The 26,406-nt window shown below is 34.0% G+C and overlaps 1 protein-coding gene and 1 long non-coding RNA gene across 3 annotated transcripts; one reads left to right on the forward strand and one right to left on the reverse strand.

Moving 5' to 3' along the window:
• Window positions 1-1,258: 1,258 nt before the first annotated feature.
• LOC114713373 (uncharacterized) lies at window positions 1,259-13,732 on the reverse strand. The gene is made up of 3 exons (XR_003737335.1): window positions 13,603-13,732; window positions 8,277-8,281; window positions 1,259-1,354 (listed from the first exon to the last, which is right to left on the reverse strand). It is a non-coding gene; the product is annotated as an uncharacterized LOC114713373 (long non-coding RNA).
• On the forward strand, window positions 10,992-20,065 carry LOC114713351 (30S ribosomal protein S9, mitochondrial-like). Of its 2 annotated transcripts, none has more exons than XM_028897985.1 (4): window positions 10,992-11,642; window positions 13,605-14,045; window positions 19,032-19,112; window positions 19,709-20,065. In XM_028897985.1, the coding sequence occupies exons 1-4, from the start codon at window positions 11,234-11,236 to the stop codon at window positions 19,801-19,803; spliced, it is 1,026 nt and encodes a 341-aa protein (XP_028753818.1). In that variant the 5' UTR covers window positions 10,992-11,233; the 3' UTR covers window positions 19,804-20,065. The 2 variants fall into 2 exon arrangements, with proteins under 2 accessions (XP_028753818.1, XP_028753825.1); XM_028897992.1 differs by having other exon boundaries at window positions 19,712-20,065.
• The last annotated feature ends 6,341 nt before the right edge of the window (window positions 20,066-26,406 follow it).

Consider the following 26,406-nt stretch of genomic DNA (forward strand, 5'->3'; position numbering starts at 1 on the left):
TAAGTATTGCAATTGGTTTTGATTAGGATTTTCTCAACCAAAAAAAAATCCTTTATTAAAATTAAAGTAGCACATTTTGTTTTATACTACCTTCGATCCCCAATATAAGAGCTAGTTGACTAATTTGAGGAGATTAAGGAAATAAGTTAAGTTAGTTATTTGTAATAAATATGTGTTGTCTTTCTTAAAATGTCCTTGCTAATCAAGTGTATTGGCTACAACTACCATTATAAGGACTACTTAGGAAAAAAGGTACAAATATGAGAGAAAAAGTGGATTGGGGTCTTATATTTAGGACCAAAATAAAAATTAAACAAGATCTCATATTAAAGATAGGAGCTAGTATAATTCAATTTAAACGCACCTATACACAAACAAGCAAAATTTTGTCCCTAAATTTCTCCATTAATCTATGAACCAGAGAATTGGAAATTAGTCAAACTTGGAATAAAAATAAACCTAGCATGAGCAGACGGAGTAGCGGTGCAGGGGTAGCTTGTTAAACTCCTTTCCCGCTGTACCCACCCTTTGTATCCTCACTGACTGTATTCATCCTCGCTCCTTCGTTGTTGTCTTCAGACTCTTCCTTTCTCTGGTCATTGTCGTCGGCAGCTACTATCTAGCAGTTTTAATGGTTGTTTCAGCTTTTACGTAATCAAAGTTATGACACCTTCAATCATTCAAATTTCTGGAGATCGTTCTGTGTTTTTGGAAAAGTTCGATTTTATGCTTGGTTTTTAACCATGCTATCCCACATAATACCCAAACCCCCTATTTTCGATGCTTTGTGTTGATTACTTCAAAGTCTATCTCACATGCTGAACCATATTTCACCTATTCTACTACTACTCCAACTTTTCTTATTTTCCCCCAATGCTTCTCTACCAATTGGAACAATAACAACAATGGCATGGATCAACCTTCTACCGGTGTCAGCAAAGATTTCCGAAAGAATGAGGATAAGTTTGACGTTATGTTCACCGAAGATAGCAGAAGATTTGATGAATTTAATGAGGGAGATGACGACGCCAAGGCCCCAGCCAACAAGGACCAATGGTGGTTAGAAGAGAAGGGTCTTGATAATAAAGACAAGGATGCTATATATAAAGGGCTTCACAAGAAAACTGATGAGAAGGGTGGTGATTTTGGCAACCAGGTATGGCATGGAGAAGAGCTCCTGAAACCATGGACCCTACGAGAGGAAGGGGAAGATGTGTTTAATTTCCATGATGTTGTAAGCAATCCGAGTGACTTCAGGCCTGAGAGTAGTATTGTGGAGAGTGAGACAACTGATAGTCAGAGAATTGAGGATCCTAAGAAACTTGAGAAGGAAGAGAAACAGTTGACTGTCGTTCTCAAAGGTAAATTAAAAGCCTTTTCTATGCATAATAGTAAGATTCGTATTGGCAGTAATGCTCAACCCAAAATGCGGTTTGTTATTTTTTTATCAGCTATTTTAGTAGGTGATGATTCGTGTGTTGGTGATCGCATGCATACATTTCGTTTTCAAATGTCAATATATCGTTCTTGAAGCAAAATATGACTAAGCAATGAGACGATAAGTATAATTAGTTTGCATAATCAATCCTCATTTGGTGAATTCTAATATTGTTGTGTTTTCTTCTGGAACCTTATTTTGTAATTTTAGGCATGAGCACAGAGTGGCTTAAAAGTCTGGACTCTTGAGGAGATTGTAACCTTACTAGTAGTAAGGGGGAGTAATTGAGAGTGACTCAATTGCTATACTAAGGTCCCAAGAGCCTATTAAATCTTGGGGTATAGTGGAAAACTCGAGGCACTCTGAGGACTGGATGTAGGTCAAGTGGTTGAGACTAAACCAGTATAATCTCCTGTGTCATTGCTCATTTGTTCATCCTTAGTGAAATCTTTCTAAACCCGTCTCCATTGCTTTAATTGGTTATTTATTTTATTGAGTCAATTGTTAGGATTATAGTTTTGATGATAACAAAGTCAGATAATTTGGGTTAAGTATTTTGATCGATCAACTGATCGATCAATCGTTTATCGCTAAGGTTTCAGATAATTGTTCAAGTGTAAATCAGGTTTATAGTAGGTATTTGGATCGAAGAACTATTCGATAAGTAATTATTCGATAAAGTGATCGATTATCGCTAACGTGGAAATCACACAAGAGTATAGTTAATTATCGATCAACTGATCGATAATATCAGATAAACAATCGAGTTACTGATAAGAGAACCAAATCTGAAGTGTATTTATCGATCACGTGATCGATAAATCAGTTATCAATAACGACTTCGATAAAAGGTAACACAATCTACTTGTTCTGCACATTAATTCTGTTACCAATTTATCGATCATATTCTCGATCATTTGTTTATCGATCACGTGTTCGAACATTATGCTCTAACTCTCTGAATGCAGGTAATCAACTTCACTGATGGATCGATAACCTTACTGATCATAAAATTATCGATCACATGATCGATAATCAATATCTTTATCTACTCTTATTTAGTTTTCCTACAACCAAATTATCGATAACATTATCGATAATTTAACTTGTTTGCATAAATAACTTTTTCACATAACATGATCGATAAAGAGTCTAAGGATTGCTATATTCACATTAACTTATGTTGAACTATTATTCGATCACCTAATCGATCACTGGTTTTTTGATAATATGATCGATCATTCAATTCCTTGAAACTCATGTTTTCACAAAACGTGATCGATAATCAGTTTCTTTGTCTTACAGGATTAAATTTCTCTTCTCACTTTATTCGATCATTTGTTCGAATATTCATTGATCGATCAACTGTTCGATCACTTCAGATAGTCTGTGTCTTTCATTGAATATATTCATACCCATGGGTTATCGATAACATTATCCATCATACATTTATCGATAAGTTGTTCGATCATCAATGACTAAGTTTCATTTCAATAACATTTGAATTATCGATAATCTGTTCGATCAAACAAGTGTTCGATCACTTGTTCGATCATGGATTGATTTCCTTTTACTATGATAATTCTTAAAGTCAATGATCCAACACTTGATCGATAATATTGGTGAATTAATTCGAAAAGTCTTCATTCTGTTTATCGATAACCTGATCTATCATCAAGTAATTGATCATCTCTTCGATCAAACTAAACCAGAATGACTTTCTGCTCTTCTTACAGATAAATGATTTCGTCACAAATCTTTGAATGATAAATTTGTTTTCTCTTCTTCATTCATGATTAAAGTATTCACCGCAAGACTCTCATTTGCTTAAAGCTTAAAATATGCAGATTAATGAAAACGAGTGCAACGGCTCTTCAACGGGATTACGTAGACTGCGACCTACAGTGTCAGAAGCTCAGACGCATTAATGGCGGAGCCGTTGAAACCAGCGAAACACGCAAACGGAGTCACAACGGCTAGAAGCTCTTCCGTCTAACGGCTACTTAACGATATCAACTATAAAAGGCGCGAAGAAGCATTAATGAGGAGATTGAATACCGAAACTACCACCTGCGATTATTTAGTCTAGCATTCAATACTCTGTTTTTCACGTTACTACCGAGCATCAGTGTTTATCATTAAATTCACTCTGTAAGAGAGCCAATTACTACTCTTATTAAAAACTTGAGTGATACTCAAGAGTGTGGACTCTTGAGAGGGCTTGTATCCTTACGGGAGTAAGGGGGAGTGATTGAGCGATTCAATTACTGTACCGAGGCACCAAGAGCCCTGTCGATCTTGGAAGATAGTGAAATACTCAGAGGTGTTCTGGGGACTGGAAGTAGGTCACGTGGTGTAGACCGAACCAGTATAAATCTTGTGTCTCCTCTCTGCGGTTAAATTTCTCCTTACTCTGACTCTCTGTTTTTATTCAATACTGTCACGCATTTGATTGAAAATTTTTATAACTCACCCAATTCACCCCCCTCTTGGGTGAGATTGTTTCTAACATCAATTTTTTATATATCATCCAATTCACCCCCTCTTAGGTGAAGCTGTGACTAACAATCACTAGATCAATCATCCATTGTAAGAAAGCTTCATTGTTTTGTTGAGGTTAGTTAGGTGGATTTGAAGGTTAGTTACCTCCAGGGCCAATTTGTCATGGTTGCGTGCATACCATCTCCTCCCTACCCAGGGATGTAACCCGACATAGAAAGTGAGTATTAAAACACAACAAACAAGACAAGATAAGAAAGGATATGTGTGAATATTGTATATTGCCATTATATGCATCAGAGTTGCACAATGGAAGCATGGTGGGTCCGTAACCACAAGTCCTAACATTGAAACCTCGCTCTAATGCCAAATATGTAACAACAAAACTTCTAATTATTTGAATTTATCAATATTGAAAAGTCAACCATGGCAGAATAGGAACTCTGTAAAACATTTAGAAATGCAACCATGGTTATATAAGCAACTTAAATCACAAGAGAAGTTAACCATGATAAGAAAAAGGAGTTAAACCGATCAATAAATATGTCTATTATGGTTAAAAGGTCTTTTCTAAATTAATTGCATGTACACCAAAAATCCATAATAAATAGGGCTTTATGAAACCCAAAATGTCATATTGAATCATAAGCCCATAACATAACATCACTGAATAATGCCTTTCATAACTTTCTAAAACTAAAAGTCATCTAGTATTAAAAATCATTGTGGGTCCACCATTCACAACAAAAACCACATGTAAACACCTTGAAGCCTCCGGTCTTCTACTAACATGCAATTTAGTAATAGTTAATCAAAACTACAAAGTCAATACAATCAGTCTCATAACAAATCAGAGTATGTGGAATGTGCCCTAGTATGGCAATATACATCTATCCAAGACAATTAAAAGAGTGAAAACACTACAATTTTACAGCAGTAGCTCAAACTTCTGGAGCCTTCCCTGAGAGACTTGAAAGGTAATTATCACTTGGAAAAGTGTTAAATCAACAGGATGAGACAAAAGCCTCAATAACCAACAATCCTACTTATTAAGTATACAAATAAGTGCTCATAAGGTGTCAAGTGAGATAATCACAAATTCATAGTATTCAAGCAGATTTCATATTGTCGAAACATTTAACAAAGTGTAATAGATAATCTTCTCACCTCCCTTATATCGACCAACCTTATATTATCTAACTAAACCCATTGGTTAAATTTTTATCCATGTGACTGGTAATCAAATAAGCTCACATATCAAGAGATATGGAGCGGCCAAAATCCACAGAGCAGAATACAAAACTATGGGTTCCCCCTCTAGTTCACTAACGATGTGTCAATGCCCTCTATTGAGTAATTGGGCTAAAGGACCAACCCATGTATAGCTGATAGCCCTACCAACTTATATCATCTAGTGTACATGATGCACCCCCTTATATCCTCTGTGGTATAATTCCCATTATTAACATCTGCCACCCCTCTCATATCGATACTCAAAAGATTATATTCATAATAAATCATCAACATGCTAAAATCAGTTTGAATTTCCAATTCCCAACAACCCATAAACACATGAGATCATCACAGTCATATATATAATTGTTTTTAATAAAAAAAGTCCCACAAGACAATTTCAATAACAACATAGTTTCATAGCTAATGTCATAATTTAGTTACTTCATAAATCCCATATAATTTAAAATCAATCATAAACAACATATAAGCATGTATAATAAGTGAAAAGAAGTTACGTCTTGCCTACTAGGAAAATGATTACTACAAGGTTAATCCTGTATTCAAATCAACAATTCAATAATTTAATCTACACAATCATTATATTTGCATATCAATACACAAGCTATTTAATTAATTACTTGAGCAAGTATATAAGTTAAAGTTTCTAATTCTATGCTAAAATCTCATAGCTCTCATATCCCTTACTTAAATTTTTTTTTTGTTTTGGTGACAACCCTTACTTAAATCTTTTAGCACAAAATTATAATATATTAACAATCCACTTTTTTATTTAAATCTTCCAAAATATTTACTTTAATAAAAATTTCTGAAAATTTTAAAATATAAAATTATCATATTTAAAATTTACAAATCCAATCTCAAGTTTAAATATCTAAAATAAACCATTAGAGATCCAATATACATCAAATACACGTAACTAAATAATTTAATCAAAAGTTCGATAATGAAAATATCAAATTTTTCACCAAACAAATCTGTTTAACTAAAATAATTAATTTAAAAATATTAGCCAACCCAGTAAATAACACTAAACCGATAGAAATAATCTATTCTGCCGCCACCCGAATCATATTTCACCTATTCTGCCACCATGCTGAATTTTCTTATTTTCTCCCAATACTTCTCCACCAATGGGAGTAATAACAACAATGGCAGGGATCAACCTTCTACCGGTGTTTGCAATGATTTCCAGGAGAGTGAAGATAAGTTTGACACTATGTTTGCTGGAGGATTTGATGGATTTAATGAGGGAGATGATGGCGCCAAGGCCCCAGCCAACAAGGACCAATGGTGATTAGAAGAGAAAGGTCTTGATAATGAAGACGAGGATGCTATATTTAAAGGGCTTCACAAGAAAACTGATGAGAAGGGTGGTGATTTTAGCAACCAGCTATGGCATGGAGAAGAGCTCCTGAAACCATATACCTTACGGGAGGAACGAAAAGATGTGTTTAATATCTAAGATGTTGTATACTGCAAACTCGGGTCGTTTCACTTTTGGAAGCCTTTATTAATTACCTAAGCTAGACTAAATGCCATGCAATGTAATTTAAGATTTAAATGAATGGTGACTAAACTAAATGCAATGAAAACAAACCTAAGCTACTATATTTTTTTGTATTTTTGGATAATGATAATGGAATGGAAATGAATGATAGGAAATCTCCTGAGAATGGTTTTGATGGCAATCGTAGTCCACTCAAGATATTGGGAGTTTCACAAATCCATTAGGTTTTCTTAATAACAACCTCAATAACTCATTGAGTCCAATGTTTAAATCATAGCTCATTAAAACTCTAACTCATGCACCATATCCCAAAGAGTCAATTGTTTCTAAAATTGATCATGTTATTTAGCTTCTTTCAAACAATATCCCACTAGACAATTTATGCAAATCAAAACTTTATATAAAAGAATTCATTTATAAAAATCACTCAATAGCACATACTAGAGCATGCAAAAGATAAAATTTTAGTTACATAGTCTCCTAACTAACAGTCAAACACAAGTAAGGCCAAAAATCAAAAACACCAAAGTATGATTTATAACTACTAACAAAATTAAAAATTTATCTTTGTAGTATTAAGGTAAGATACTCATCAAGTTTTAACCCCTAACTCCTCCTCTAAGACCTCAACTATTACTTAGAATTCTATTTTGAAAGGCTTTTTCTAAAGGTCGGAGTAAGAACATATATATGATAATGTAGATTCAATTCCTAGGATCCCTTAACTTAGATTATCTTTGAGTTATTAGATTAAATCATTAGAATCATCAATTCATAACCTAGATAGAAGACCCCTAATTTAAAACCTAGGTTCTATCTTCGAAGATCTTAGAAAAACATCTTTAATATGAGTGACATTATTCTCACTACAATGTCTAATTATTGATCTAACCATTAAAATTAGTGACTTATATGTTTAAAGTCTACCCTCAAATTTTTAGCTTAATCCAACAGTGAATGAATTAAAAAATAATAATTAGTTACTAAGGGTTCTATCTATGCAATCTAGAAAAACGATTTCAAAGCGTATCTAATAAATCGCGCCTCATAGATTGATCTAATTGTTGAAACCAATGAGTTGGATGTCCTGGACTGGCTTGCCAAATTTCAACCTGATCTAACTATTCACGAACTTGTAAACAATACTTTACCAAGATTATCTGATTGAACCCTATTGTTCTATGTTATTTCATATCATTTTAAGGGTATTTATCATAGATTTTGGCTCTTTTTAATGATAATTATGCTTAATTTTGATTAAATGGACTTTATTAATGAAAACATTATTAAGCTCCCCTAATGTGTAATTTGAGAATGATCATGCAATTGGTTCGTTTCAACCCAAAATCAACTCAATATCAAAACATGACCATGTAAGATAAGAGAGAATCAAGAGAGTTACAAGGAAACATATATGTAACTACATATATTGAAGCACAGAATTCAACATTAACCAATCCAAAATACAAATGTAAATCATTAACCAATGATTACAGTAACAATCCCAAGTTCTTAACTAACAATTTACCACTCCTAGACCTAGAAAGCCATAAATTATAGCTAAAAATTGAAAACTGAAACTAAACTCCCCTTTGAAGTTTGGAAACTCATGCCACACCACCATTCTTCAAGAGTTGATAAACCCTAGCCCTCCATAGCTTCAAGAAAAGCTCCAACTGAAGTGAATTCGTCAGCCATGGTAGCTGAGAGTGGAAGGAAATGAGATGGAATGAAGAAAAGGTGAAGGAAATGGATGGAGAAGAAGATGGAGTTGGAGAGGCAAGAGGATGAGAGAATAGAGGTGTTCTTGATAATAGAATGGAGTGATTGGTCAAAAATAGGGTTTCTAATGGTTTTAGGGGTCCATCTGGGTCAAATCATATAAGTAAAGGGTCCATTTTTGCATTCTGGATCCGAATATGATGTCACTGATACGAGAGAGATTGCCACGACGAACTCAAAAGTTGGCTGCGGCGAACTATTCTAGAGAAGAATTTTAGTGAAATGTTGAGAGTTTGCCACGGCGAACTCAAAAGTTTACCCCGGCGAACTATTCCAGAGTAGTCACTGATGCAACATTTTTAGACTTTTTGCCATATCACAGCATTTTCTTGGAAACTCTCATGTTGTGTAATGCTTTGGTCTTCAATCTTGGCTTTAATTCTCAAGTGTCCTATAATAAAAGCCAACAATTTGAAGCATCAATTGTCCTAGAAATCAATTGAATACAATTAATAACCAATTATGACAATTTTACCCTAACAAAGACATTAACTCAAAGTAAGGACTCTTAATAAAATTTTTATCTTTCCTTCAAATACTTGATTCAAAAACAAAGAGATGACATAGATATTTTTTTTATTTTTATATAGGATATAAAATATGATAATATAATTATAATAATTAATAAAATTGAAAAATATAAAAAAAAAATGCAAGTTAGCTCACAGGTTGGCAAACTAACTCGCGACAGGTTGTGAGTTTGGAGGTGCGAGTTAAAAAGTTTCAATTGCTAGCAAGTTGGCTTTTAGGCAATCTTAACCTGCCATTTTTGTTGGGTTGACGGGTTGGACCCTACCAACTTTAAATAATTATTGTAGTAAATAACTTATGAAATATTGAGATGTAGTATATAGCTAATGAAATGCAAATGAAATATCTACTATATTTCACTAACTATTTATTATACACATTTTGAATATTTCCAACACTATTTTCGCTATTTACTGCATTTCATTAGTGATTTACTGCATTTTATTAGCTAATTTTATAATAAAAAAAATCCTAATTGCCGCTACCTGATTGTCAATATTGCAGCTAACGAGGATATTGAGGTGGCTTTTTTCCTTTTAAGTGAGGAGTATCATAATCAAAACATGAAATTTTCAAAATTACATTTCAATACTTGTGGAATGATTTGGGATTATGCCAACTGAAATCAATTATTTGGATTTTCATATTTTGAGGGTACTTATTTATAATTTTTACTAATACATTATTTGAAAATATTTTGTTAATATGTAAAATTATAGGGAGAATTCTAAAAAATATATTTGAATTTCAAAATTCTAAATCAATTTTGTTTACTATACTTTAATAATAATTGGTAACATTTAAAAAGTAAATAACAAAACATTTTTGTAATCATTCTTGATTTGGTATTTTAAAATTTTAAAGGTATTTTTGGGTATTTTTCCAAATTATAAGACCAGTGTTTAAAAATTAATGGTGCTAAGATTAGAAACTAGAAAAAAGGTAGAATTCAAATTAAAACAAATTGAAATACTTAAATTTAAGTTTAGGCCTAAATTCTTAGAAAATTTCTAATTAGGTCATGATACCTGATTAGGAATTTGTAAATATTATTAAATAATCAGAATGCCTGCTTTAATTTTAAAAAATAAAACCATTAAAAATATTTTAATAAAATATTTAAATTACAAATATTAGTAACCTTTAAATAATTTTTTTAATTTCAGTTCTCATAATTTGGATTAGTTTTATTTATTTGAGTAATGTTGGATCCAACACAAAATGTAAATTATAACAACTAGCTATCAAATATTTCTTGCAATTAAAATATTTCAAGATCTCAAAATAAATATGTACACCCTAAAAAGAAAAAAGACTACTTATATTATAATTTACAAATGTTTTGTTAAAATACTTTGAAGGTTTTACTTATATATATATAAAATTTCAAACACTAAAAAAGTTATTTATATTTTGATAATATTCTAATCATTTAATAATATTAAGCAATTTTTAATTAGACTTCATGTCCTGATTAACAATGTTGGCCTCAATTTGAATCTAAGTATTTTAATTGGTTTTAATTAGGATTTTCTCGACAACAAGAAAAATCCTTTTTTAAAATTAAAGTAGTTTTATACTATCTCTTGTCCTAAAAATAAGAGTTAATTGACTAATTTGAGGAGATTAAGGAAATAAATTAAGTTAGTTTTTTATAATAAAGAGGAGTTGTCTTTCCTAAAATATCCTTGCTAATCAAGTGTATTGGTTACAACTATTATTATAAGAAGGACTACTTGAGAAAAAATATATAAATATAAGAGATAAAATAGATTGGGGTTTTATATTTAAGATCAAAATAAAAATCAAACGAGATTTTATATTAAAAATAAGAGCCAGTATAATTCAATTTAAACCACCCGTACACAAACATGCAAAATTTTGTCTCTAAATTTCTCCATTAATCTATAAACTAGAGAACTGGAAATTTTAGTCGAACTTGTCGTAAAAATACACCTTGGGAGAGCGCACAGAGCAGCGATACCCCTTTCCCGTTGTACCCACCTTTGCATCCTCACTCACCGTGCTCGTCGTCGCTCCCTCGCCGCCGTCTTCAGACTCTTCCCTTCTCCGGTCGTCGTCGTTGGCAGCAATTATCTAGCGGTTTGATGGCTGTTTCAGCTCTCACGGAATCAATGTTATGATACCTCCAGTCATTCAAATTTCGGAGACCGTTCTGTGTTGCTGGTAAAGTTTGATTTTTTGCCCGGTTTTTAACCATGTTTTCTCGCCTAATACCCAAATCCCCCCATTTCCGACGCTTTGTATTGATTACTTCAAAGTCTATCTCACATCCCCAACCATATTTCATCTATTCTGCCACCACCTCTGCCACCACCTCGAATTTTTTTATTTTCCCTAAGTACTTCTCCACCGATGGGAACAATAACAACAATGGTAGGGATCAATTTTCTAACCACCATTGGTCCTTGTTGGCTGGGGCCTCGAAACCTTGGACCTTACGGGAGGAAGAGAAAGATGTGTTTAATTTTCAAGATATTGTAAACAATGCGAGTGATTTCAGGCCTGATAGTAGTATTGTGGAGAGTGAGACAACTGATAGTCAGAAAATTGAGGATCCTGAAAAACTTGAGAAGGAAGAGAAACAGTTGACTGCGGTTCTCAAAGGTAAATTATAAGTCTTTTCTGCGCATAATAACAAGATTCATATTGACAGTAATGGTCAACCCGAAATGCAGTTTGTCATTTTTTATCAGCTATTTTAGTGGGTGATGATTTGTGTTTTGGTGATCACAAGTATATATTTCGTTTTCAAATGTCAATGTATCATTCTTAAAGCAAAACATTGCTAAGCAATGAGACGATAAGTATAATTATTTTGCATAATCAATCCTCATTTGGTGAATTCTAATATTGTTGCATTTTCTTATGAAACCTTATTTTGTAATTTTAGGTGTGAGCACGGTTTCACTGATGAGTTTTCATATTACAAATAAGTCTTGAACCAATCCTTCTGGATTTTTTAGAGAATTGAAGTAGAATATTGTTTAGACAACCCTTAGCGTTTCCCCTTGCGCGGTTTGAACAAGTCCTATTTTGGGAAGATTCTGCTTTGTTTTATTCATCTGTTTCTATCGTGTTTCTTTTTGTTTTGGGCTTCCACGCTTCTAGCTGTGTTAGTATAGAAGAGTCTAATGAAAGCTGTAAAGATGATAAAATGACAATATCAAAATGTTAAGGACTGAGTATGTCTTTTCAAGTCCCATTGCTTAACATAGGTTTGCTGATAGTTAGTGGTTGAACAGAAAGCTGGCATCTTTATGGTTAATAATTAGATGGAAATCTGTTAATGATGAGTGGAATGAAGAATAAGTTCAGTAGTAAAATGATGCTGCACAAAATTGCTTATGCTATATTTGTGAAACATAAGTAGTCTTGCTACTAGGAGGACTTTTCATGTATGGAAGCTTCACAGTCAGAAAAAGAAAAGGCTTTCCATATGGTGTAACTGCTATCTTCAGGGCCGTATTTATTCTCTTTTTGTTGCTTGGAGAGGAAGGGTACTGATCAAACCAGCCCTATTGATTCCTATAAAAGGAAAATATAGCACAAAATAGGAGGAAATACAGTGATAAATGCGCTAAACATAGTGTATTTAGTGCCTGCAAAGAAAAATCTCCTACTTCGAAATCATCCAACTCTGGATCATAATTACTTTTTGTCTGTTGTTATAGGATATTCTAGTGGTTAACGAGTCGAAACATAACAATTAGGCACCTGTAGTAAGAATGTGGAAGTGATAGTTTAATAATGCTTAATTAAGGGAGCAATATATGGGAAAAATCACTTGCAGTGCGTCATCATATTCTATGAAGTGATGATGATTTTGAAGCGAGAATAATTTAGGGAATTCATCTTGAGCAATTGAGTTTAAAATTTGGTTGACAGGCGGCCTTTCATGTTTTTTGCCCCCATTAGCCATTATACTTCTTCATTTGCACTTCGGATCAAGTACTGGACAACCATCAAATTAAATTGAGATGAGGATGTTGCAGTAGACAACGTGTAAATTGAGATTAGTTTAAGGAATATAGAAGAGGTGGACCTTCATTGAGAATAAAACATATATGCAGTGCGATTTGAGTGGGGATGTTTGTTAGAACTGAGCACTGCATATTTGCATCGGTGAAAATGATCTAACTTTAGATATGACGTGGATATGGCTCACTCACATATTGGATGCATTTTTGAAAGGGGCTGTACCTGGGGAAAACCCACCCTTTATATTCATTTGCTGAACAATCTGAAAATTCTCCATCTCATCTTTTTGTTGATAATATCACAACTGAGGAAGAAGAAAATCAAAAGCTCTAGATTTTTGTCCATTGTCTTATATTTTATGTATCATAACTGGTATCAGTTGTATCAACTCATTTTCTGTTTATTCTTCTTGTTGCCTTTTTCTTTTCTCTTTTAATACAATTTGCTTGCTGAAGTTACATTTTTTTTTTTTGGGGTTATTTATGTGATACAAAGATGTTTATTTACTCATGGATCGTGGAATGCAATGCCACTTTCCTAATGTTGAGAGGAAATCTGAAGTTTTCATATTATTATTTTCAATTACAGGACCCAACCGTGCTTTTGGTGATCTTATTGCTGCTTCTGGAATTACGGATGAAATGATTGACAGTTTGATGGCATTGAAGGACTTTGAAGAGGTTGATGGCTTGCCACCCCTTAGAGAAATAGAAGACATGCGCTATGAAAAGAGTACTAAAAAATCTACTAGAGCTGAAATTGAGCGACAGAAACAGGAGGAAGCTGCAAAAGCAAGAGTGAGAAAAGTAGATGAGAAAGGACGTGCCTATGGAACAGGAAGAAGGAAGTGCAGTGTAGCTCGTGTTTGGGTTCAGCCTGGTGATGGTAAATTTAAAGTTAATGATAAAGAATTTGATGTCTGCTTTCCTATGCTTGAACATCGGGCTACCCTATTACGACCTTTCTCTGAGACGAAGACATTGGGGCTTTGGGATGTCAATTGTACTGTGAAAGGAGGTGGTGTTTCAGGTAAGGTTAATGACTTATAATTACATCTTCTGTCTTTGCATTTAATTCTCAATGATTCTGTTATGATAGTGCCATGTTCTGTTCATTCATTCATAATTCATTTTTGGAAAAGAAAATGAATTATTAGAAAACTGCTGGGCAAGACAACCTCCTATGAGAGATAACGTACTGAAAAGGAAAAAGAAGAAAAATTAGGAAAGAAATAATGAACTTAAGTAAATAACAGTTGAGCACAAATCCCGCCAAAAAGAACACTAAAAGAAAGCAAGAGATAAGATCTTTTCTCCATTAGTCATTGAGTGTAGTGGAAACACTTTAAGAATTCTAGCATTTCTTTCAAACTAAACACACTGAATCACAGCAAAAAATACTTAGTGCCACAAAAGCAAAAAATACATAGTGCCACAAAACTTTGTAATCTTATTTCTACCCCCAAATTATATCAATGAGAAGTTTATCCAGATTTTCTGGACTAACGCAGATCTGGCAACAATATCAAATAACTTATTCCAAAGAGAAGTAGGCGTACTACACTGTAAGAAGTGTCTAATTGTTCCTCATTACTGAGTTGTCCCTACACAGAAATCAAATGTTAGGAGAAGGTGCCCTGTATTGTTTTTGAATCTGCATTCTTTTGAGTACCACTGTCCAAACAAAAGATTTCACTTTGAGGAGAGTTTCTGGTTTCCAACTAAAAGTCTCAAGAATAAATTGATGGCCTATTGGGAGAAGTAGTTAAAGAGGATTTAGAAAAGAGAACATTTGATGAACCTGTAGTTAAACTTTTTAAACTCTGCTGTAAGTATGAACAAAGGCATATGGGCTCTAAAATATGGTTCTAAAGTACTTAATCTAAAAAATAACCACTAGTTCATGAATTTCTCTATTAGAACGAATTCTGGCAAAGTGAATTTTTCAAAGGAAATTTCCCGGGAGAAGACTGAAAACACCAAATTGGAGAGCCGTGCAAAAAGGTATGATGGGACAAATTTGGAAAGTTTGACAAAAGCAGAACATTTTCTCCCCCAAAGAGTCTTTGCAAATAGTTAACAATTCTTAACTGCCATTCTACGATCCTGTCAATAGTGTTAATAGAATATCTGGTTTTCTTTGTAAACTATGGCATATATCTTATTTAAGTATAATGGTAAGCTTCTGTGTTTTAATGACACAAACTTGGTCACACAAATACGTACTTATATTGGTTGACAAGGTTCTTGCAAAGTTCAAATCTTGAAAGGAGATGAGAACTCTGTGACATGATGTGCTTAATTAGCCTTGTGGCATGGACGTAAAACTAATATGATTCATATTTTTAGTAACTAAACTATTATTATTCAGATTTATTTTATTAAAATCACGTTTTCTAGAATAGAATAAATTGTTTAGGCTTGAAGAAAGGCATTTGTTTGGCTTGCTGTAGATTTTTATTTTCAAGTCACTTTTTGAATATGTGAGGTGAGGATGTATTATTTTTGTGAATATATGGCTAGATCAGGAATTTTAAAGCTTGTGATGATGCTGAATATTTATCAAGACTTGCTTAAGGTGTTAATACTGAGTTTTCTGGAAATTTGGATCTGTTGTGAGATAATTATTTATCTATATCTGATTCCCGGATAAGTTTGAGGTTGAGATAGTGATCTCTGTGGAAGAGGGAAAGTATGCTTGAGCATCAATCAGGTGGAGACTTTAGAAAAGAGATAATTTGGAGTGAGAAATCAACAATTAAGTGGGCTAAAGACGTGAATGAGAAGTCTAAATTATTTTACATAGTGGTCGCAGGTAGTTGGAAATTTTGCTAAGAAATTGCAGTCTGAGAATAGGGTTCATATTATGAATGTCCAAGTAATTGCTGAAAATCATTTTTCTTTAGCTGGTGTGTATAAAGGGACTCCTCTAGCAAACATTTCATTTGAGCCTTGGATTGGGGCCTGATTCCTCAAGGCAGCTTAGTTGGAGAAATCTATTGAGGAGGAAGAAATAGGGAAAGTTATTGGCTGGGTGGATGAAGAGATGCTGTGGGCTTTTATGGTTTCTGTTATGGAAAGTAAAGGAATAGGAGAGAGAAAGAGAAAAGAGAAGGGAAAAGAGTAAGAGAATCAGAGGAGAATTAGAGAGGAGAAGAAGACCAAGAGAAACTGAATAATTTCTAATCACATTCCAATATTGAGTTACAAAGGATACTGAGTACTTATTTATAATCAAAAGCGCTAATAGATATAAATCCAAATATATATCCTAATATTATCTGAATATCCTAATCTATCCAAATCCTACTAATATAATTAAATCCTATCTAAGTCCTACTAATATCATTTAAATCCTATTTATCCTATTTATATCATCTTTAAATATTTCCCTATTTATAATTATAATTACATAACAATAACCCCTTCCCCAAAAGACCCTTGCCCTCAAGGGTCAAGTACACAAAAACTCGTCCCAGACCAACACTAAAGAGCATCTTGATTAATTTGCCTTTGAACCAAATTTGAACCAAGAATCTTATAGGAGAAATGTGAAGAGAAACCCAATTAAAACTGATCAATGGTAACAAGAAGTTGTGACTCATTTCATGAAAGAAAAGGCCCATAAACGCAAAACCCAATCTTGGTGAGAGTTGTGTCTTTGACTTTTCCTTCATTAAGGTCATCAAATCCGTCATCAGTATGGATAGTGTTTTTATCATATTTTGAACTGCCAAGTCTTCTGTTTGATCATCAGAATCTTCTTCACTTCCATACTCATACGAAAGATCTTTCTTGATGTTATCATTAAGCTCCAAGGGTTCTTGCACTTCAACAGACACTTCTTGGGCAATGGTCGTTGGTTGTTCGTTGAATCCTAATGACTCTTGTAGTTCGATGGACTCTTTTTCATATGAGATATTTGCTTCTTGAACTTCCAAGCCTCCTTCTTGATTAGTGAAACCTTTTTTTTTCTTTATGAGATGATTGGCACTTGTTCTTCCAAGATAAGAGGATTTCTTGAGTATGGGCAAAAGTCTTAGCGTCATCTAAACTAATAGGCCTAAAGGGCTTCATGATATCTGCTAATTCTTGCTTAAGGCCAGCCATATATATCATAACATGATACCTTTCTGGCAGTTTCATTTTGCTCATGACTCCATCAAAGAAGTCATTGAACTCCTTCACACTACCACGTTGCCTAAGCCACATTTTATTTTCTGCTAAATTTGAGACTGAAGAGGGTTCCAACTGTTTGGAAGGTAAAGGAGAGAGAAAGAGACTGTTATGGAAGGTAAAGGAATAGGAGAGAGAAAGAGAAAAGAGAAGGGAAAAGAGTAAGAGAATCAGAGGAGAATTACAGAAGAGAAGAAGACCAAGAGAAACTGAATAATTCTAATCACATTCCAAAACTGGGTTACAAAGGATACTGAGTACTTATTTATAATCAAAAGCGCTAATAGATATAAATCCAAATATTATCTAAATATTATCTAAATATCCTAATCTATCCAAATCCTACTAATATAATTAGATCCTATCTAAGTCCTACTAATATCATTTAAATCCTATTTTTCGTATTTATATCATCTTTAAATATTTCCCTATTTATAATTATAATTACATAACAGTCTCACTGTTGATGTTTTCCAGAATTGTTAGCATTCTTAAGTCAGATGTAGAGGGATTGCTTGGAGTTCTATCATAACTGTAAAAAATCATGAGTGAGCTGTATGAGATTTTATTTCTTTTTTTTTTTTTTTTTTTTGGGTAACATAGATTTTTTTTTTTTTTTTTTAGGCATATCTGCTTGGTGCTTGATATTTACAAACTTGTTCTATTGACAGATGGGATTGAGGCAGAAGTATCCATTGTTCCTGTCTCTGTTTATTTAAATGGTTGAAATTTTCTAACTCATTTAGTGGTAAGGGGTAGGATTTATCAACAATGGACTTTTTTCTTTTTTCTTTTTTTTGACCTGAGGGACTTTTTTCTATTATTGGAAGATTCCGAGTAATTAAAAATGAAAGGTTCCTGATGCATATGTCATTCTTCCTGTTGGTTCTCTATATTTCTTCTGATTGAATTATAACTACATTTTTGAGGTTTTGAAAAATTACAAATGATTCTTCAAACGAAGATGATTAACAGACTTTTCTATTGTTTCTTGATAACAAATCACTACCTTTTCTAAGTTAGCAACGGTTAGTTTAGACATTAATACTAAGATTAATACGAATGGTGTTGTGTGCTCATAGGTCCATAAAAGCCCTTTGACCTGATAGTTATATCGCATCTCATTCTAGGTAGTGCTAAAATAGCTGCTCATCTTTTATAACAATGTCCTGCAGCTATTTATTTATGGAACCAACTGTTTGGAAGTTTTGGTCTTTTGGAGGAGACATTATGTATTAAAAAAAAAAGGTGACCGAGCACTTGCTGCAACTGGCAAGAGGGTTGAACTAGCTTAACTGAAGGTTTCAAGCTTGAGCCTGGGAATACTGCCATGTTAAATATTTGGTTGTAGCGCTTGCCACTCGAAAAGGTCCTACCCAATTTAATCAGTGTTATTTTGGGCCCTGATAAATCCTCCAATTGAAGAGGAGCCCTGGGTATTGGGTGCGAGTTGGAAAGGAAAAAAAGAAAAAAAACACCTTGTCTCTTCAATAGCACAAGCTAGCGCACACTTTTTCAGACGTGCTGACATTGGCCTTCACACAATCTTCTATGATCATACCTTGAAATTGTGCATGCTATATTCTCACCACTGTAAAAATCTGACGAGCATCGATCATGATATATTGTCATCTTTAATCTACTTTGGTCCTTTACCAAGCTACCTGCCTGAAATTTTAAATTTGACATTAAGATAAAATGCTTGAAAGTAGCAATAACAAACTAGAGGATGGACGTATTCTAACAGGAGTTGGAATGTCTATTGGGTTTTCAAAGCATTTAATCATCTGGTAGTTTATATCCTTTTCGTTTGTACGTAAAAAATGTGTTGTGATAACAGGTCAAGTTGGAGCAATACGGTTGGGGATCAGTAGGGCTTTGCAAAGCTGGGAACCAGACTTGCGTCCCGCACTTAGAAGTGGTATAATAACTAAGCCTTCTATCAGTTGCTTTATCATACTATGTTTGAGTCAACACGTCTTGTGCAAAAGATAAAGGATATATTTCTCTCGCTTCCTCTTAGAGATGGTTAAATTACTTTACCATTGCCAGTATTATATATAAAAAAATTAATTCTCCCTTCTATTATGAGCTCTCACTCAAAACCAATGAATAGACCAACAATTAAATCGATTACCAAAATACTTTCAATACAATTATTAATTATCTTACTAAAAGCATTGAAAATGTGTTTCTCAAAACTTTATTTAGTATCATTTATTTTTTGTATTTTTAAATTTTAAACGAACTTCTTTATGTTCATTAGATCTATATTCAGGATGGATATTATTGTTGAAATCAAATGTAGTACATTTCATTAGCTATTTACTTAAAAGGTAGTCTTTCTCTCTATAATTTTTTGAGGGGATTTGGAAGAGAACATGGACTTCAGGAGTTCTTAGTTTGTTCCCCCCTTTCTCAATACAATTAACTGAGATTCGGTATTGTATTTTTCTCCATGAATCAATCCTAACTCTACTTTGCCCCGATGATGATGTACTAATGTTTATTTTTTAGCAGCTGGTTTCTTGACTCGGGATCCTCGTGTGGTAGAAAGGAAAAAGCCCGGAAAGGCCAAAGCAAGAAAAAGTTTCCAATGGGTCAAGCGTTGAATACTTGGAGGCTTGGAGCTTCTGTTCATGTACCATGAATCTTGTATGGAACATCTTGCTTCTTTTAATAAACTGCCAAAATTCAATCATCCTGTTCACCTGGGATAGAAAGAGACACTAGGGTTTATTTAGTTTTGGAATGAACATCTGATCTTATACTATGCTATATTATGAAATTTTGGTTCGGTGCTGCATGAAGTACTTGTTTTGTCTGTGTATTTATTTATTCTTTTGGCAACCTGTGATTCAGTTATGGACAGTTGAAATTGTGTTTGCTTGCCCTCACCAAACTAATGAAGATTTCAAATGTGATACTGTTCTTGCATTTGGTGTGTCCTTCGGCCTATAATACGGTCATCTTCAGAAAACGTTAAATTCATCCAAGTGAAAATGTGGGTAATTGGCTCGTTTGGTTCAATTCATGGGAAGCTCATTCCATGTAATCCAGATTTTTTTGGCCGTTTGGTTTGCACTTTCTACTATAAATGGTCATTCCCTTGGCATACGTATGATATACTAGGATGGGACTGGGATGAGTCACCCTCATCTTGAGTCCCATTCCAATATGAACAATTCTAGGACGGGACATCTTAAACACCCATGCCAACAACAATGATGGAGGAAGAAGGGTGATCAAGTAGAGCAGGGGCAAGACAAGGGCAAGGACAAAGAAGCGGCTAAAGTTGTAAATGGATATAATTGTAATAATATTAGAAAAATAATATGGGTATTTTAGTCAGGACATCTCAAATTATTTTTTTCTCCTCCAAAAATCCTAATTTTGTAGGGGGAGAGGAGGAGGAGAAAAAAGACAATTTTTCCTTGCATCTCCTCTCCTTCTAACTAAGCACGCCTTTCCCCTCCCTTCCCCCCAAAAAATCCAATGCTAGTGAAATCAACAATTATTCATGGTTATTCATGGTTGATACACATGGGAGTTTGCTTATGAAGGAGAGGAATGGCTATGAACTCGTAAAGATGGAAGAATTCCAATGCTATAAAGAAATCAACAATTATTGTAAGAGGCCATCCATGGGATGGGATACAAAGAAAAGCTAGTGAAATAACAACACTAAATGACCGGGAAAAGCTAGCAAAACGATTTGTAGGCAAAATTATCATTTAATATAAGATTAATTCGTAAAATATTGATGTAGACACTGGTAAAGCCTTTCAAGAGTTAATCTTATGCTTTTGTGGGCTTTAATAGGTTTATAACAAGTGTTAACACTTAACATGTAGATTTGAGTGTAAATTTAGGGAGTTTTAGTGGCTAAATTGCTGTATTTTTATTAATATTTCTTACTCCTAAATATTTCTTATTTTTGAACATACGATCCTACTTATTTTAGTTGTTGTTGTAGGTCATGTGGCACAACACTTCTCAATTGGTCAAGGAATTAAAGAAAATGGACAAAGTTGGAATTTGAGAGGAGGCATATTTTTTGTAGCTAGAATTTGTTGTTTTTTTTTTTTTGGTTGAGCTGTCCTCTCCATACAGACCGCCAAGAATCAAACCATTAACCAGATGCTTAAGAAATCTAGTTAAGTGCTAACTGTGTCAGATCCTGTGATTTGTAGTGAAAATTTTATATTTGCATTGCATTCCATGCAGCACCTATTTTAATTCCCACCTTAAAATTGCTTATGCCAGTCCCAAACACTTGCATTAACATTGTGACTATCGCTGAAACTCCCTAATCAGATTCATACGCACGCCTCAACGTCATCTTCTTCACCTCTCTCACTCTCGTGTTGATCATCATCTTTACCAATTCCTCCATCCAGTCTCAATTCTAATCCGATCCTTTACCTCCTCTCGTCCATTCGTCCATCGTATCTCAATTTCCATCTCCTCTGGAGCTGTCACGTGGATGTTCTCATTTCACCCTTTCCTTTGGTCCTTCATGGAGGAGGTGTTCGAGGGTGCTATGGAGTCCATTAAATTTCTTCAGCTCTTGGGATGATGTGGCGAGATCGAGCATTGAGCTTCATGGAGGAGTGGGCGATTCTACTCGTTCTCCTCTTTTTATATTGTGATTATGAGATTTCTGATTAGAATTTTGTAATGTAATTGTGATTTATAGGGAGTTGTGTTAGTAAGTACATTCGAGTTTTTTTTTCCCGGACCTTGATAAGTACATTCGAGTTTACAAATGTTGTAGACTTGATTAATTGTGATATATAAATATATATATTGCTGGAATTTATGCTGAATTTGCATTTCACTCTCGATCACTTGTGGACTGTAATGTAATTGACTGCAAGGTGTTTGTTCAATTGTCATTATGGCCTTTTTTTTTCCAACTAAGATACTATAAATAGTAAAAATAAAACACTAAAACCCCACAATGTAAAAGATTTTTAATAAAATGCTATATTTAAAAATAGTCCAAACAAGTTACACTCTTGCCAACTACATCAAATGTGACATTTACTTTTCTTAAATTAAAGGCAAAATTGTTCACATCTCAAACAATTTTAGCACCTGTTTGGATCTTTGTTTAAAGGTCTAAACATGCCTAAGAATTTGTGGAACGAAGGTTAACTTATTTGGAATTTGTGAACTGTTTGGGTGGACTTTTTAGGAAACCAACTTTTGAAAGAAAAGCTAGATAAAATCACTAGGAAAACCCAACAACTTAATATTTAATTGATAAAATTTAATCATGAGAGTATACTACGAACCCAATTGATATATCTTACTAATTTTGAATTGGGCATTAAAAATCTGAAAAAAAAAATTAAAATAATATTCAATAGCTATATGTAAAAATTAAATTAAATATATCTAATTAACTGTTTTTTAGTATTTATAATTCTTTTTATAATACATTAACTCTTTATTTGTATATTTTAATTTTAATATTTTTTAAATGTATCAAATTTTATGCATTATATATTTAAACTAAAACTCATGTTCTTTTTAGTTATTTTACATCTAAACATGCTTTTTCATTGTTTATCCAAACAAGTTTTAACTTGTCAAATGGATTTTTTATTTATAAAAGTCAATCTAAACATAAATTATATTATATTAACTGACTTTTACTCTAACTTACGTTTTGCAAAAATCAAATGAAATAAAAGCTACTTCTATCACTGCTAAGCAAACACACCTTTAATCTTGTCATATTCTCACATTAAATGATACCATGGCAAACGAAAAACATCAAATGATTTTCAAGGTTCTGGTATCATTTGCTGTGAGAATCTAACAAGATCAAAATCATTTCAGAGTCAAGCAATGTTGCTTTTGATTGAAGAAAGATAAATTTCACATCTGATATAGTTGACAAGAGTGTAACTCACTCTTAGGGTGAATAAATTTTGTAAAAATTTAAACCTATTTAGGCTGTGAACAATTTTAAATGCAACATTTTGATAAATACTATATAGCATTTTAGTATGCTTTTCTACTGTTTATAGTATCTTGATGAAAAGGCCATCAATATCATTTTTAGATGATTAAACAAGTAGACAGTGGCTGTTTAGTTGTAGCTCGAGTTAAAAAAATTGCCACAATGGACACAAACCACAAATTAGGTAATCCTTATTCATTTGATTTAGTTGCTTAATCAGGTTGATGGAGTAAGGTAAAGACTGAATTAGCTAAAGAATGAACAAATGAAAATAAGAACGGGAAGGATAATTTCTTCTATTAATAAGTAAGGTAAGGATCTTACCAACACTTAGAAATAGACCAAGCAAAATCTCCACACAAGATAATACGCTATGAAAATATTCAATGCTTTACTACTTAGGCGAGGTGCCTATTTATAGCTTTTACAGAGAGAAATACATGCAAAATAGTTCAATAGAAAATCAATGAAATTCAAATGAATAAATTAAACTATCCCTAGGTTGTAGTGGGTATACCACTTATTCCTTAGCTTAACTAACACAGCTAATAGGAAAAATAGGGATAATAAAATAAAACAAATGAAACAGCAATAAAATAGCAACCATTGCAATAGATTAGCCCTTAATCTTCTTTGCCCCGCTTCTTTCGCCTAGAATAAGTCAACTTGAATGTACCAGGGGTCTTATCATTACTCCCCGCCTGAAAAGACGACTTGTCCTCAAGTCAGAAATTGGGGAATTGTGTTGCCAATAAATCATAGTCTTCCCAGGTGGCATCTTCTATTGATCATTCAGCCCATTGAATCAGCAATTCTGGTTTGTTGTTTGTTAACCAGCAGTGTTTCATCACCTTTAATGGAGCCAATATCAACTCTATTTCGAAAGATAAAGGTAAAGGAGCCGGAGTAAGGCGCAAGTGTCGGTCTTGACACACAACAGCTGGTCTTAGAAGGGATACATGGAATATAGGGTGAACTTCAGCCGTTGAAGGGACTTCCAGATCATAAGCTATAGGCCCAATGTGATGTCATACCACATCACTAGGGCGTTGAAGGAACTTTGGCCATTGTAACCTTAACCATACGGCATCACTAGGGGTAAACTAAACGTCGTGTAAGTGGCGATCAGCTTGAACTTTCATTTGGTTCTTCGCTTTTAGTAAATTGTCATGCAGAACTTTGAACATGTCATCCCTTAATTCCAGTTGCTCTTCTAATTCTGCAGCTACCGTCTCTCCTTTTACATAAGGAATAAGATGAGGTGGATCCATTCCATACACCAGTTTGAATGGGGTGTTTTTAGTTGCTACATGATAACTGGTGTTCAACGAGTATTCAGCCTAGCACAAGTATTTATTCCACCTTTTGAGTTGTTACTGTGCAAAGCAACGCAAATAAGTTGCTAGATAGCGGTTAACAACATCACTTTGACCATCTAACTGAGAATGATGTGCTGTGCTCATATTCAGGCAAATTTGACTTAAGTGGAATAATTCTCTTCAGAAGCTACTTAAGAAAACAGAATCTCAATCAAAAACTATAAAGCGAGGCATACTGTGAAGGAGGACTATGTCTTTGCAGAACAATTGAGTCATGGACTTGGCAGTATAAGGAAGAGACATAGCCATGAAGTGAGCATATTTGCTCAACCTGACAACCACGACTAATATCATGTCACAACCCCTAGATTTTGGAAGTCTAGTGATGAAATCAAGAGATGTATCCTCCCAAATTTGCTCCAGAATAGGAAGAGGTTGGAGAAGCCCTGCAAGAGCTGAGTTTTGGTACTTGTTTTGTTGGCAAACCATATATCTTTGGTTATAATGCTTAACATTGTGTTTCATTCCCTGCCAGAACAGATGTGCTCCTAACCTTTTCGATGTTTTCAAGTAGCTACCATGGCCCCCTATAGGCGTGCCTCATGCTTCTTCCATTAGCTTATTCCAGAGTTCAACTTGTTTGGGTATGACCAGTTTTGACTTGTAATATAAACGGCCGTTCATAATGCTATAATCTAACTTAGGATCTAGATTCTGCTGTAATTTGATAATAATTGCCTAAGTTTTTGGATCTTCTTGTAATACGCATGGCGGTCGGGCAATATCATCTACCATAGGAACCATTAGTTGGCAAAAAACAGTTTGAGGGTGGCGTGATAGTGAATTAGCTGTTGAATTGTTCTTTCCTAATTTGTATAAGATGAAGTCGAATGGAAGCAATTTGATGACGAGTCATTGCTGGGAGTTAGTCACAATCCTCTGATCTAATAAATGCTTCAAGCTGCAATGATATGTTTGAATAGTGAAATGATGGCCTACGAAGTAGTGTCACCATTTTGAAGAGCAAGGACTAATGCCAATAATTCTCGATCATAAGCTGATTCGAATCTGCTAGACAAAGAGAAGCCCTTGCTGAAATAAGCGATAGGATGCCCATCTTGCATTAGGACTGCTCATATCCCTTCCATTTATGCGTCACACTCTACAATAAAGGGCAGCTGGAAATTAGGCAGCCTTAAAGCTGGTGTAGTTATTAATGCATCTTTGATGTCTCAAAAGCTTCTTGGGCACATTCTGACCATTGGAAAGCATTTTTCTTAGTCAACTCAGTCAAAGGAAGTGCAAGCACCCCATAATTTTTCACGAAGCATCTGTAGTAACCTATGAGTCCCAGAAATCCCCTTAGTTCCTTAACATTTATAGGTACGGGCCAATTACAACTGCTGCAATTTTTTTTTGGCACCACTTCTGCTTCGCTTTTAGTAATGATATGGCCCAAGTAGTCAATTTTGGTTTGCCCCAAGGAACATTTCTTTGCATTGGCATAAAAAGAATGTTTCTACAAAATTTGAAAGACATTTTGAAGGTGCTCCAAATGTTGGTGAGCTGTTAGGCTATAAACCAAAATATCATCAAAAAAGACTAACACATATTTTTCTCAAATATGGTCTAAACAAATCATTCATAATTGACTGAAAGATTGCAGGAGCATTGATAAGTCCGAATGGCATAACCACAAATTCATAGTGCCCTGAATGAGTTCTAAAGGCATTCTTATGAATGTCGGACAGCAGCACCAGTATTTGATGATAACCAGAGCGTAAATCAATTTTTGAAAAACATGCAGCTCCATGAAGCTCATCTAGTAACTCATTAATATTGGGAACATTGTACTTATCTGGTATTTTTATTTGGTATATACGGTGATAGTCGATGCAGAGGCACCATGATCCATCTTTCTT

The sequence above is a fragment of the Neltuma alba genome, unplaced genomic scaffold, assembly GCF_004799145.2.
Source record: "Neltuma alba isolate B1F8T4 unplaced genomic scaffold, ASM479914v2 tig00001887_pilon, whole genome shotgun sequence".
Taxonomy (NCBI): Eukaryota; Viridiplantae; Streptophyta; class Magnoliopsida; order Fabales; family Fabaceae; genus Neltuma; species Neltuma alba.

Excerpts from the sequence above, each read along its gene's own strand:
- LOC114713351 (XM_028897985.1), top strand. The coding sequence starts at position 11,234 with ATGTTTTCTCGCCTAATACCCAAATCCCCCCATTTCCGACGCTTTGTA. Across the intron at positions 11,643-13,604 it reads GTTGACTGCGGTTCTCAAAG|GACCCAACCGTGCTTTTGGT; the intron begins GTAAATTATAAG and ends TTTCAATTACAG. Across the intron at positions 14,046-19,031 it reads GAAAGGAGGTGGTGTTTCAG|GTCAAGTTGGAGCAATACGG; the intron begins GTAAGGTTAATG and ends TTGTGATAACAG.